General features: G+C 40.6%; 1 protein-coding gene across 3 annotated transcripts in view; it reads left to right on the top strand.

The window, feature by feature from the left end:
• The window catches only part of Znf106 (zinc finger protein 106), a 93,700-nt gene that overhangs the window by 57,723 nt on the left and 22,411 nt on the right, over positions 1 to 13,566 (top strand). For all 3 annotated transcript variants that reach the window (XM_045157596.1, XM_045157598.1, XM_045157597.1), the window contains 5 exons: positions 663 to 1,443; positions 2,324 to 2,379; positions 3,480 to 3,625; positions 6,583 to 6,717; positions 9,895 to 10,011. In XM_045157596.1, coding sequence (XP_045013531.1) covers positions 663 to 1,443; positions 2,324 to 2,379; positions 3,480 to 3,625; positions 6,583 to 6,717; positions 9,895 to 10,011 — 1,235 coding nt within the window. The remainder of the gene's footprint in view (positions 1 to 662; positions 1,444 to 2,323; positions 2,380 to 3,479; positions 3,626 to 6,582; positions 6,718 to 9,894; positions 10,012 to 13,566) is intronic.

The following is a 13,566-nucleotide window of genomic DNA, read 5'->3' on the forward strand; positions in this document are numbered from 1 at the left end:
GTCTCATTACATATAGTGTAGGCTTATCTCCTGCCTCAGCATTCCAAATGCTGAAATTACATTTGTAAGCCACTACACCCACCTTCTAATAAAAACTTAAATAAAAGTGAAAGTTAAGGTTGTGATTTATCTCAGTGATGTATAGTGCTTGCTGAGGCCCTAGAGAAAAGATTGATGGAGAAACAATCTCAATTCGTAGTAAATTGATTTTTTGTTTGATTTTGGGGGATGAGGTCTGAGGGATTACTAAGATTTGAGGTTTAACAAGGGCTTCATGCATGCTAGGCAAAGACTGTCACTGAGCTACATACCCCTGGCTGCACAAAGAGCTCTTATATTCAGTAAGACATGTCTGGTTTCTTGAAATTAATGTAAGGCAAAGGGTAAGAACTGATGTAAGTGGTAGATTATGAGAGTCAAATTAGTACTGGTAGCAAAAACTAGGGTAATTTTTCAGATGGCTTTTGCTCAAGGAGTAATGCAATGCCAGTTTGTTTCTCTAACTTCACCTGGCTGACTCTGCAGAGCAGGTTAGCGGCAGTGACAGCTGGGGTTTTGTGAACACTTCACTGGAACGTTATTTGGTAGCACCCCAGTCAGCGGCACATAATTGGAAGTCTATGACTATAAACGGAAAACATAAGTTCTTCTTTTCACTTCAGGAGAGGTCAGTGACAGTTGTCCAGTTGAAGCAGCCGTCACTGCAGCAGCATTGACCATATCTGAGCCAACAGAGCATTGCCACAAGCCCAGCCAAGATCTGAGCTTTTCTGTGGAGCAAGGAAATGACAGAGGCCAAGAAAATTCAACCCCCTCTCAGTCCCCTGGCCTTCCCAACACGAACAAAGATGAAGAGTTGACCCGAGGCAACAGTGGCTCTGAAGCCTGTAGCGGTTCTTTGCTAAGGTCATCTTTTGCTTCAGAAACCCCTTTGGAGAAGGAACCTCAGTCTCCAGCTGATCAGCCTGAGCAACAGGCAGAGTCTACTCTGACATCAGCTGAAAGTAGAAGAAACAAGAAAAAGAAGAAGCTTCGGAAGAAGAAATCGCTACGGGCAGCCCATGTTCCTGAGAACAGTGACACCGAACAGGATGTGTTCACTGCTAAACCTATAAGAAAAGTAAAAACTGGAAAATTAACTAAAGGAGGGAAGGTAACAACCTCCACCTGGGAAGACAGCAGAGTTGAGCAGGAGCAAAAGTCTGTCAGAGATGAACCTGGGAGTGACTCATCTCTGGAAGTACTAGAAATCCCTAACCCTCAGTTAGAAGTAGTGGCTGTTGATTCTTTTGAATCAGGAGAGGAGAAACCAGACAGCCCATCTAAAAAAGATACTTGGAACTCCTCTGAGCAAAACCCAATAGAAACTTCTCGTTCTGGTTGTGACGAAGTTAGCTCTACCAGTGAGATTGGCACTCGATACAAGGATGGCATTCCTGTAAGGTAAGGATGTTGTATTGGTCCAATCAACAACTTTCACCAGTTATCTATTTATTTCAAGTAAAACTAAGTTTCTACTTTAATTTATTTAAAAACTGAAATTTATGTGAACAAGATTATGAATATGGAAGATTCAAATCTTAGAGATTATCTGCTTTCTCTTTGGGCTGTTGTAAATATTCATTTCTTTTTATTTCTCACATAAAAGTTTCAGATAGAAAAAGTGTTTTCTTGAATCATTGCTATATTCCCTATTATTATGAAAAATCTCTGGTGCATACCTTTAATCCCAGTACTCAGGAGGCAGAGGTAGGAGGATTGCTGTGAGTTCAAGGCCACCCTGAGACTACATAGTAAATTTCAGGTCAGCCTGAGCTACAGCGTGACCCTCCCTCAAAATATAGAAAAACAAACAAACAAAATAACCCTTGGTATGAAGGCCTGACTTCATTCTAGCCCAGACTGATGGGAAGCTTACTCTTGGCTAGCTGGTAATCCTCCTACCACAGCCTCCAGAGTGCTGGGATTAAAGGTGTGCACCACCATGTGCTGGGCAAGAAAAATCAATCAATCTCTCTCTCTCTCTCTCCCTCCACACACACACACTCTTGCGAGAAATTTTTTGTTGTTGTTGCTTTTTGTTTTTCCTAAGGTAGGGTCTCACTCTAGCCCAGGCTGACCTGGAATTCACTATGTAGTCTCAGGGTGGCCTTGAACTGACACATGGTGATCCTCCTATCTCTGCCTCCTGAGTGCTGGGATTAAAGGCCTGTGCCACCACACCTGGCTTTTGGTGAAAAAAAATTTTTTTGAGTTAAAAGTTTTTGTTTTGCTTTCTGCCCTGTTCTCACAGATGTTGAGCTGTCTGCTTTTTCTTTTGTAGTGTGGCAGAAACTCAGACTGTAATCTCCTCCATAAAAGGATCAAAGAACTCTTCAGGTAAGTAGTGTTCTATGTTGAAATTAATCACAGGAAAGGGGGCTTAGAAATGTAGATCCAGAGTTTAAATTTTACCGAAGATGAGGTGAGTGAGGAGTAGCACTGAGAGGGTTGCCTTCTTTGGTACTAAATCTTCAAGTCCTGGCCTTTCCAAGTTTCCTTCTCTCTTCTGTTTGTCTTAGATGGCTCTTTTTGTCTGTTCACCTAATTAGTTACTATTAAGGTTTCCTTGGTTACAGTGATTTTTGCTTCGAGAAGAAACTGCATAAAGATTAACCCCTTTCTCAAATAACTGGAAGGAGAGAAGGCAGTGTGTAGATGGGGACCTTCCAGGTATCACATTGTCACAGAGATGCTTCGTCTATAAGGATCTTTTTTTCCAAGTGACTTTCCTTATCTGTCCGTTCTCCCTCCCTCCCTCTTCTTATTTCCTCCCTGCCTGACTCTTTCTCTCTCTTGTTCTCCCCCCCTTTTTCTGTAATTGTAGTACTAGAGATTAAACCTGTGGCTTTGTGCATGTGACATAAACATTATGCCACTGAGGTACATCTTCAGCCCTCTTTAAATTTGAGCCAGAGTCTCATCAAGTTACACATGTTGGCTTTGAATTTGCCATCCTCCTGTCTCAGCCTTCTGAGTGGCTTGGATTACAGGCCCAGCTCACAAAGCTGCCCAGTGTATTGTTTCTGTTTTTATTTATTTATTTATTTATTTGAGAGTGACAGAGAGAGAGAAAGAAGCAGAGAGAGAGAGAATAAGTGCACCAGGGCCTCTAGCCACTGCAAATGAACTCCAGATGCATGTGCCCCCTTGTGTATCTGGCTTATGTGGGTCCTGGGCGATCGAGCCTCAAACTGGGGTCCTTAGGCTTCACAGGCAAGCGCTTAACCAATAAGTCATTTCTCTAGTCCCTCCTTTCCTTTTTTATTATGGAATCTTCACAGAGAACTTTGAAAATGGTGACATTCTGCTAGGGAGCTAAAATTTAAAGAAATTGTTTTGGTTGATTCTGGAACCAGTGTATAGCATACTGGTTTTGATCTTTTCAGATCTATATCTTTTCAGAATATAGGAGCTATGTCTTTATTCTTGTTTTCTAGAAATATCTTCAGAGCCAGGAGATGATGATGAACCCACAGAAGGAAGCTTTGATGGGCACCAAGCTGCAGTGAATGCAATTCAGATATTTGGAAACTTGCTATATACTTGTTCAGCAGATACAACTGTCCGAGTTTATAATCTTGTGGTGGGTGTAACATCCTTAATGTGTTTGGTTGCAGGTTTTACAAACTCACTTATACTTTTTTTCTTATTAAAGATTTGTTTACAAGCAGAGAGAGAGAGAGAGAGACAGACAGACAGAGAATAGGTATACCAGGGCCTCCAGTCTCTGCAAACAAACTCCACATACATGGTCACTTTATGTATCTGACTTTATGTGGGTACTGGGTAATCGAATCTGGGTTGTTAGGCTTTGAAGGCATGTACCTTAACACTGTGCCATCTCTCCAGGGAATCTACTGACTTTTCATACTGGAGGCTTAGGCTGACCTTACATGTACTTAATCCTCTGTCAGCAGAATCACTAGGGACTTTCTTGTTCTCTTTCAGTCCTGTCTTCTTGACTGTCATCAAATCTGAAATGTTGTTTTGTAGTTGCCTCTAGGGTTTCTTTTCCCTCTCACCGCCAGAAAAGGTTCTGTGCACTGCTGTTTGAAACCTTGGCACAGAGGATGGGTGTCTAGGCTAGGGCTAGTCAGATTCCATCTCTGGATTAGTGGTAGGGGTCATTGCATAGCTGCTGTGTATTTTTTTCTGATACTCATTATTTTCACAAGAACAAAAATACTTTTTGTTATAAAAAATTTATTCTGGGATGGAGAGATGGTTTACCAGTTAAAGCACTTGCTAGCAATGCTAAAGGACCTGGGTTTGATTTCCCCAGGACTCATATAAGCCAGAAGCACAAAGGTGGTGCATGCATCTGGAGTTTTTCTACAGCAGATGAAGGCCATGCTATGCCCATTCTCTCTTTCTCTCTCTCTCTCATATAAATAAAGTAAAATGTTTTTTTTAAAAGCCAAAAATTAATATCTAGGATATCAAGTTTAACTCTTATGTTGTAAGAAATGTGTGTAGGGATGTGTGTGTGTGTATATGTATGTACATTCCAAATCTTGGTATATGTATATGCACTGTGGTAACAATATAATTCTTGTGAAACTACTCCTGGACTTCTAGAACCTGTGATTATAATATTGTGAGGAGCATTCTCATAAGTTAATGATCAAATACACAACTTTTGTGGCTTTTTAGCGTTTGGATTTGCTAGGTACTTAGTCTATATCAGAGAATCTTTCTTTATTTACTTGCATTTTTCATGGTAGGGTCTCTAGCTCAGGTTGACCTGATACTCACTCTGTAGACCCAGGCTAGCCTTGAACTCAGTGTGATCCTCCTACCTCTGCCTCCTGAGGGCTAAGGTTAAAGGAATGTATCATGCCCAGCTATATTAGAGAATCTTTTTTGTGTTTTGGGTTTTTTTTTTTTGGTTTGTTTGTTTGTTTGTTTGTTTTTGGGGGGTAGGGTTTCACTCTAGCCCAGGCTGACCTGGAATTCACTATGTAGTCTCAGGGCGGCCTTGAACTCATGGTGATCCTCCTACCTCTGCCTCCCAAGTGCTGGGAATAAAGGTGTGTGCCACCATGCCCAGCTTAGAGAATTTTTTTCTTTCTTTCTTTTTTTGTTGTTACTATTATTTTTTTCTCAATTTTTATTAACATTTTCCATGATTATAAAAAATATCCCATGGTAATACCCTCATGGTGACCCTCCTACCTCTGTCTCCCTAGTGCTGGGATTAAAGGTGTGTGCCACCACACCCAGCTTAGAGAATCTTTTTTTGTTATTATTTTTATTTAATTGCGAGAGAAAGAGGCAGAGAGAGAGAGAGAGAATGGGCGCGCCAGGGCCTCTAGCCACTGCGAATGAACTCCAGATGCATGCGCCCCCCTTGTGTATCCAGCTAATGTGGGCCCTGGGGAATCGAGCCTCAAACCCGGGTCCTTAGGCTTCACAGGCAAGTGCTTAACTGCTAAGCCATCTCTCCAGTCCTTAGAGAATCTTTTTTTTTTTTTTTTGGTTTTTCGAGGTAGGGTCTCACTCTGGTCCAGGCTGACCTGGAATTAACTCTGTAGTCTCAGGGTGGCCTTGAACTCTCGGCGATCCTCCTACCTCTGCCTCCCGAGTGCTGGGATTAAAGGCGTGCGCCACCATGCCCGGCTGAGAATCTTTTTTAAAGAAAACATTTATTTATTGGAGAGAAAAAGAGAGACAGCTAAGAGAATGGGCATGCCAGGACCTCTAGCCACTGGAAATAAACTCTAGACATATGCACCACCTTGTGTATCTGGTTTATGTGAGTACTGGGGAATCAAACCTGGGTCCTTAGGCTTTGTAGGCAAGTGCCTTAACCCTAAGCTGTCCCTCCAGCCCTATATTAGAGCATCTTGACCTAGGCATTAATGAAAATGTTTCTCCTACCTTATAGTGCATTGCCTTAAGTATTTTTTTGGTGTGGCTTTGTTAATATATAATTGTAGATACCTAAGCACATGTGACTTTGCTGTACATTCAGTAAATAAATATTTATTGAAAACATCTTGTGTACCAGGTTAATAGTCTAGGTACTGATGCAGCAATGAACTGGAGGTCTTGCATGTTTTCTTTAAAATACTTGTTCATTTATTTGCAAGGAGAGAGAGAGAGTGAGAGAGAATATGAACATGGGCATGCCTGGGCCTTCTGCCATGCAAATAACTCCAGTTGCATGCACCACTTTGTGCATGTGGCTTTACGAGGGTACTGGATAATCGAATCCAGGCACTTAGGATTTGCCAGACAAGCACCTTTACCCACTGAGCCTTCTCTCCAGCCCTGTTAGCATGTCTTTTTTTTTTCTTTTCTTTTTTTGTTTTTTTTTGAGGTAGGGTCTCACTCTAGCTCAGGCTGACCTGGAATTCATTATGGAGTCTCAGGGTGGCCTTGAACTCATGGCGATCCTCCTACCTCTGCCTCCTGAGTGTTGGGAGTAAAGGCGTGCGCAACCATACCCTGCTTTGTTAGCCTGTTTTTATTGAGGAAAGACATTGTCTAATTCTTCTACATCCTATAAGTAATAATGTAATCTGTGTTTGACTCTAGAATCGGAAGTGTATTGGTGTCTTCGAGGGTCATTCTTCCAAAGTGAACTGCCTTCTGGTCACTTACACATCTGGGAAAAGTTCTGTGCTTTTCACTGGCTCCAGTGATCACACCATTCGCTGCTACAATGTTAAGGTAGGTGGGTCTAGAGAAATCACATTGGCAATATTGAGTCGGTGACCAAAGTTACTTACCAGTTATATTCTCATTTTTGCTTCTGACTCTACTTTAGCACATTGTTATCATCTTGGGTAGAATGAGACTTAGCATAAACTATATGTTCTGTCTTTCCATCAGAATTTGTTTCACAAAATATTTAGGAGAGAGTAATTTCTTACAATAATGGTGCAATTCCGTCCTTTCTCACAAACATTACTCTTATTTTCATACTATATGCCTACATAGAATAAAGAATAAAATGGGCTGGGTGTGGTGGCACATACCTTTAGTTCCAGCACTCAGGAGGCAAAGGTAGGAGGGTTGCTGTGAGTTCAAGGCCGCCCTGAGACTACATAGTAAATTCCAGGTCAGCCTGGGCTAGAGAGAAACCTTACCTTGAAAAACCAAAAAAGAAAAAGGATAATATGTTTAAAATTTTAAAACCTTTAGAATTAGAAACGAGCCAGGCATGGTGGCACACACCTTTAATCCCAGCACTTGGGAGGCAGAGGTAGGAGGATCACCGTGAGTTCAAAGCCATCCGGAGACTACATAATGAATTCCAGATCAGCCTGGGCTAGAGTGAGACCCTACCTTGGAAAGCCAAAGGGGGAAAAAAAAATTAGAAATGAGTATCTCTTCTGTAAAAGTTTTTTTAACTTAAATATATTGAAAGAAATGAGAGATAGAGGCTGTTGTTGCTGCAAAAGAGTCTGGCTGGCCGGGTATGGTGGCCCATATGTACATATGAATAAATGAAAAAATAAAAAAAAGAGTTTGCATACGTAGGGTGGAAAGAATGTAAGAACCAGAGGATAGGGAGGAGTGTTTTAGACTCTTCTAGACTTGAAGTGGCCATCAAGATCTACACAGTATTGTGCTTATTAACATTTTGACATGGATGATGGAGGGGAAAAAAGACAATAAAATAGAAGGACTAGCTGGAAAGAAGGGTTTCAGTAGAAGGTAATAGAGTGGGATTATAGTCAAACGACATTAAATTCCTGTATGAAAATTGTCAAAAAAATTTTTTTAAGCTGAGTGTGGCAGAGTACACTTTAATCCCAGCACTCAGGAGGCAGAGGTAGGAGGATTGCTTAAGTTTGAGACCAACCTGAGGCTCCATAGTGAATTCCAGGTCATCCTGGGCTAGATTGAAACTCTACCTAGAAAAATCAAAATAATAAAAATAGTTTACATCTTTAATAAGTTATGTGATAACTAACATAGCTAATGTAATTACCCCAACTTTAAAACTGCCTTAAAGGGCCTAGAAAGATGCCTAAAGGCACTTGTTGGTAGAGCCTGCTGGCCTGGGTTCAGTTCCTAAATGCCCTGCATAAGCCAGATTTAAACAAAAATAAATGACACTAGTGCCTAACATTCATTCGCAGTGGAAAGAGACTCTGGAAAGTCCCTCACCAACACCACATGCAGACATCCAAGTAACTAAAAGTAAAATTAAAGCTTTCAAAATGAGACTGCCCTAGATCAATCACTAATATCTAAAATAATGTTGGGTACCATGATGGCCTCAGCTATAAAATAAAAACATGCCTCAAAAACATGTAAGGAAGTTAGGAGGGAATATATAATATAGCATTTGTGGAGTGGAAGCAGGAAGATTAGGCTCAGGGGCACCCTTAGCTACATAGTGGGTTCAAGACCAGCCTGGGCTATATCAGACACTGTCTCAAAAAAAAAAAAAAAAAAGATGAGGCCTGAAGAGATGGCTTAGTGGTTAAGCCTTGCTTGCAAAGCCAAGGGACCCAAGTTCAATTACCCAGGACACATGTAAACCTGATGCACAAGGTGGTGTACATGTCAAGTTAATTTGCAGCAGCTGAATTCCCTGGCATGCCCATTCTCTCTCTGTATCTGCTTTTCTTTTTCTCTTGCTCTCTCTTTCAAATAAATAAAATAAGGGAAAAAAAAAAGGCTGGAGAGATGGCTTAGCAGTTAAGGCACCTGCCTGCAAAATCAAAGGATCTAGGTTCCATTCCCCATGCCCCACATAAAGCCAGATGTACAAGGTGCTGCATGCATCTGCAGTGGCTAGAGGCCACAGCATGCCATTCTTTCACTCTCTATCTGCATCTTTCTCTCTCAAATAACAAACAAAAATAAAATATTTAAAAATAAAGAAAAGCAAAGACAAAAAAAAAAAAGGAAAGAAAGCAAAGTATGTGTGAAATAACACCAAAATCAAAAGACAGAAAATAGCTTGGTGTGGGTGGCACATACCTTTAATCCCAGCACTTGAGAACCAGAGGTAGGAGGATCCTGTGAGTTCAAGACCAGTCTGAGACTACAGAGTGAGTTTCAGGTCAGTTGGAAACAAATAGACCAACAAAAATCTATGGTACCCACAAGACACACACTTTAAATTCAGAAATAGGCTGAAATAAAAGCATATTGAAAGGTGAACTGTATTTTGCAATAGGAACAGAAAGAGCTGAATAGTCATATTAGTATTAGGCACATAGACTTTAAGTCAGGAATATTGCTAGAGAAGGGAGAAACCTTATTCTATCATAATGAAAGGGCCAATATAACAAAGACAAAATAGTTACAAGTGTATGTACCTAATAACTTCTCAAAACACATGAAACAAAATTGCCATATCTGAAAGGAGAAAGATTTGCAGTTATACCTGGAGACTTCCCTGTCTTTCTCAGACCACTAAATAGAAAATCAAGACTGTAATGCTGTATGACACAGATGAGTGCTCCAAGCAGAGCAGAATATACATTCTTTAAACATAAACATTCATCTAGGAGGCTAAAACTGAACTCAGTGAGTTCCCTTTGAAGAGTTTGTCCAGTTTTAATTAGTTACAAAGAGGAAAGAGATCTTGATGGTCCTCTTCAAAATCAATGATGCCTTTCCTTTATTCCTTTTTAGTCATTTTTTTGGTTTTTTGAGGTAGGGCCTCACTCTAACTCAGGCTGAACTGGAATTTACTATACAGTTTCTGGGTGGCCTCAAACTCAATGACCCTTCTACCTCTGTCTCCCCAGTGCTGCTGAGATTAAGGCATATGGCACACACTAGCCCTTTTCAGTCATTTTAAACTCTGCTTTCAGCAGGAATTGTTTTCACATCTCATATGCTGTTGTCCTCTGCTGATTAGGGATTGTGTACTCTTTTCAGACTCGCGAATGTGTGGAGCAGCTACAGCTGGAAGACCGAGTTCTCTGCCTTCATAATAGATGGCGAATTCTCTATGCAGGACTGGCAAATGGCACTGTTGTCACCTTTAACATAACAGTGAGTGATTGTGTGTGTGGGGGGGGGGGGGGCGGGTAGGCTGGATTCCTCTGCCTTTGGGGGTGTAGCAGGGCAGGCATTTCTCTCCTGTTGTCTTTTTCAAAAACACTACTTGTCTTGTGGTTTAAGTAGAATAAATCCTCCATTTTGTCTGCTGACTTAAGTGTGCCAGGTCCAAAATAAGACTATTAAATTAAACCAAGCCTGAAGATTTTGGGCCACATAATTCTGTGTCATAAGTTAAACAAGTCCATCCCCTTTTAAGAATGACACCATGGGAAATGAATCTGAATTCCCTGGCATGTGACATTGGTGTAATGAGAAGCAGATTTAGGGCTTCATGAGCATGGCTGTGGTTTCCTTTAACACCCATGAGGCTTCATTCTTTCCCAGCCTCAAAATGAATTTATTTATTGATTGATTACAGACAGAGGGAGAGAAAGAATGGACTAGGGCCTCTATCCACTGCAAATGAACTCCAGATGCATGTGCCTGGGTCCTTAGCTTTTCAGGCAAGAATCTTAACTGAGAAGCCATCTCTCCAGCCCTTGACTATCTTTTTTTATACTAGGTCTTGGGACCCAGGTTACATTTTTATTTTATTTTTTTGAGGTAGGGTGTCACTCTAGCTCAGGCTGACCTGGAATTCTCTCTGTAGTCTCATGGTGGCCTCGAACTCACAGCAATCCTCTTACCTCTGCCTCCCAAGTGCTGGGATTAAAGGCATGTGCCACTGTGACTGGCAGGGCCCAGGTTATTGATGGCTACATTTGGTGGGCTGGCAGCTCAAGAGACAAGCTCCAATTTGTATTTCAGAAAGTCAATCTGGAGTTGATGAGCTTGGGAAAGGCTGGTATTAGAAGCAGAGAGAGATCAGTCATTAGACTGTAGGAAGCTGACATGAAATGGTTAGATTAAGGATGAAGAGAAGAAAATGGAAATCTAAGAAGGGGTTTTGAGAAGTTTTACTGATTGTAGCACTGTTTCTCCTGGACATCTTCACAGTATTGTCAATCTGTTACATGCAAATTGGGACCTAGTATAAGGAATGCAATGTCATATTGTGGTTTTTGCCTTTTAGAAGCTTAAATGTAAGTTTAAGAATCTAATACATATAGTCAAGTTAAATTACTTTGATAATTACATAGTGAATTCCAGGTCAGCCTGAGCCAGAGTGAGACCCCACCTCAAAAAAACATTAAATAAATAAATAAATAAGCAAATAAATAAATAAATAAATAAAACTTTGATATAGATCACAGAAGGGTGATGAGTGAAGAATTGACTAACTGCCTGATTACCCTATATTAGGGCAATAATAGGAAATTAGAGATGAAAAGGTAATACAAAGTTTTAGAAGTTAGCCAGGCGTGGTGGTGCATGCCTTTAATCCCAGCGCTTGGGAGGCAGAGGTAAGAGGAGAATAACTGTGAGTTCGAGGCCACCCTGAGGCTACATCCTGAATTCCAGGTCAACCTAAGCTAGAGTGAGATCCTACTTCCGAAAACCAAAACCATTAACAACAACAAAAACTAGAAGCAACAACTTGATAATTACCAAATGTTTTTCTCTTCTCTGAGATTAATTATGTTATCAGAGGTAGACAGAAATTGAAAGTCTAGGCATTTAAACCAGGCATGGTGGCACACACCTTTAGTCCCAGCATTCCAGAAGTAGTGGGATCACTATGAGTTCTAGGCCATCCAGGGCTACCAAGTGAGCTCCAGGTCAGCTTGGGCTAAAGTGAAACCCTGCCTTGGGGAAAATTCAATTTTGGATGTGAGCAGGTCACTTTGATGCAGACTTCTACTGTCTGCTATATGGTTTCATTCGTGAGCAATAGCACAGAACCAGTGTCAGAATAACAAAGATGGAAGCCAGGCGTAGTGACGCATGCGTGTTTTTTTTTTTAAATCTTTAAATGTATTAACATGGTTTTTCAAAAATATTTATTCATTTGACAGAGAAAGAGGGAGGGAGGGAGAGAGAGAAAATGGGCACAGCAGGGCCTCCAGCCACTGCAAACAAACTCCAGATGCATGCGCCCCTTGTACATCTGGCTAATGTGGGTCCTGGGGAATCGAACCTGGGTCCTTTGGCTTTGTAGGCAAATGCCTTAACTGCTAAGCCATCCCTATAGCCCTAAAAACATGTTTATTCATAACCCTTTAGAAGTTACCATTCCTTCAGACAATTCTTTATGAATAACAAGCCAAGAAAAATTACAACAGTAGCTTATGCCAAACCAGAAATATACATCTGATACGTATAAAGTTTAAAAAGCAGTATGAATCTGGAGTACCTTTAAAGTGGCACAGCTACAACTTAGTTTTGGGTTTGGTTTTTTTGACATAGAGTGTTGCTCTAGCCAAGGCTGACCTGTAATTCACTATGTAGTCTCAGGGTGGTCTCGAACTCATAGTGATCCTCCTACCTCTGCCTCCTGAGTGCTGGGGTTAAAAGTGTGCACTACTACGCCTGGCAACACACAGCTACAATTTAAATTAATTTAAGACAGATATAAATAATAGTACTATCTAATGTACATTTACATAATATAAAGTATCATATTAATTTTCATGAGATGAAAAAATGACAAAAACTGCAGATGTCATTGTCTAGCAGTTCAAATATAGAAAGGGCCGCATGATTTTTGTTTCAAATACAGCAAGAACTTTAAATTACTATTTATATCTGGACCTTTTTATGTTTTTGGGAGCATGCACTGTCATTTTTGAAAGACAGAAAAAAGGAAGGAAAACGCAAATACAGCAGGATTCAATTTGTTTTCCAAATCATGCTCAATTCTCAGCAAAATGAAGAAATGCAAACAGGGAGTATTTTATATCCTTGCATTTTATACTGACTGGTCACAAGGATCATTCATTGCAAATATAGAATTTAGAAAGCCTAAGGTATCAGTCTGGAGAGATGTCTTAGTGGTTAAGATGCTTGCCTGCAAAGCCAAAGGACCTTGGTTTGATTCCCCAGGACCCACATGAGCCAGATGCACAAGGTGGCCCATGCATCTGGAATTTGTTTATAGTGGCTGAAAGCCTGGTGTGCCCATTTTCTCTCTCAAATAAATAAATAAAAATAAAATAGTTTTAAAACTTAAGATATCAATTTAAAGTCAACATAGTAGAATGTAAAATGAAATAAGAAAAAACTTAAATATGAACTGGAGAGATGGCTTAGTGGTTAAGGTGCTTGCTTGTGAAGCCTAAGCCCTCATGTCCAAACCTGCAGGTCCCACGTAAGCCAGATGCAGTGGCACAGCGCTCGAGGTCGCACATCTGCACGAGGGCTGCACATGTCCAGTGTTCTGTAGCAGTGGCTGGAGGACCTGGCATGCCAATTCTCTCCCTCTCTCTCTCTCGTGCTCTTGCACATAAAAAAAAAAAAAAAGCTAGCCTGTTGGGCTTGCCTCAAAAATACTTAAATATATGTATTTTAAAATATTACTTTAAAAATTATTAGCAGCTTTCAAGTTCTAAGCACAGGAAGCTTTAAAAAAATTTTTTTTTATTAGGGTAGTGTCTCACTAGCCCAGGC

This window comes from Jaculus jaculus, chromosome 8 (genome assembly GCF_020740685.1).
Source record: "Jaculus jaculus isolate mJacJac1 chromosome 8, mJacJac1.mat.Y.cur, whole genome shotgun sequence".
Lineage (NCBI taxonomy): Eukaryota > Metazoa > Chordata > Mammalia > Rodentia > Dipodidae > Jaculus > Jaculus jaculus.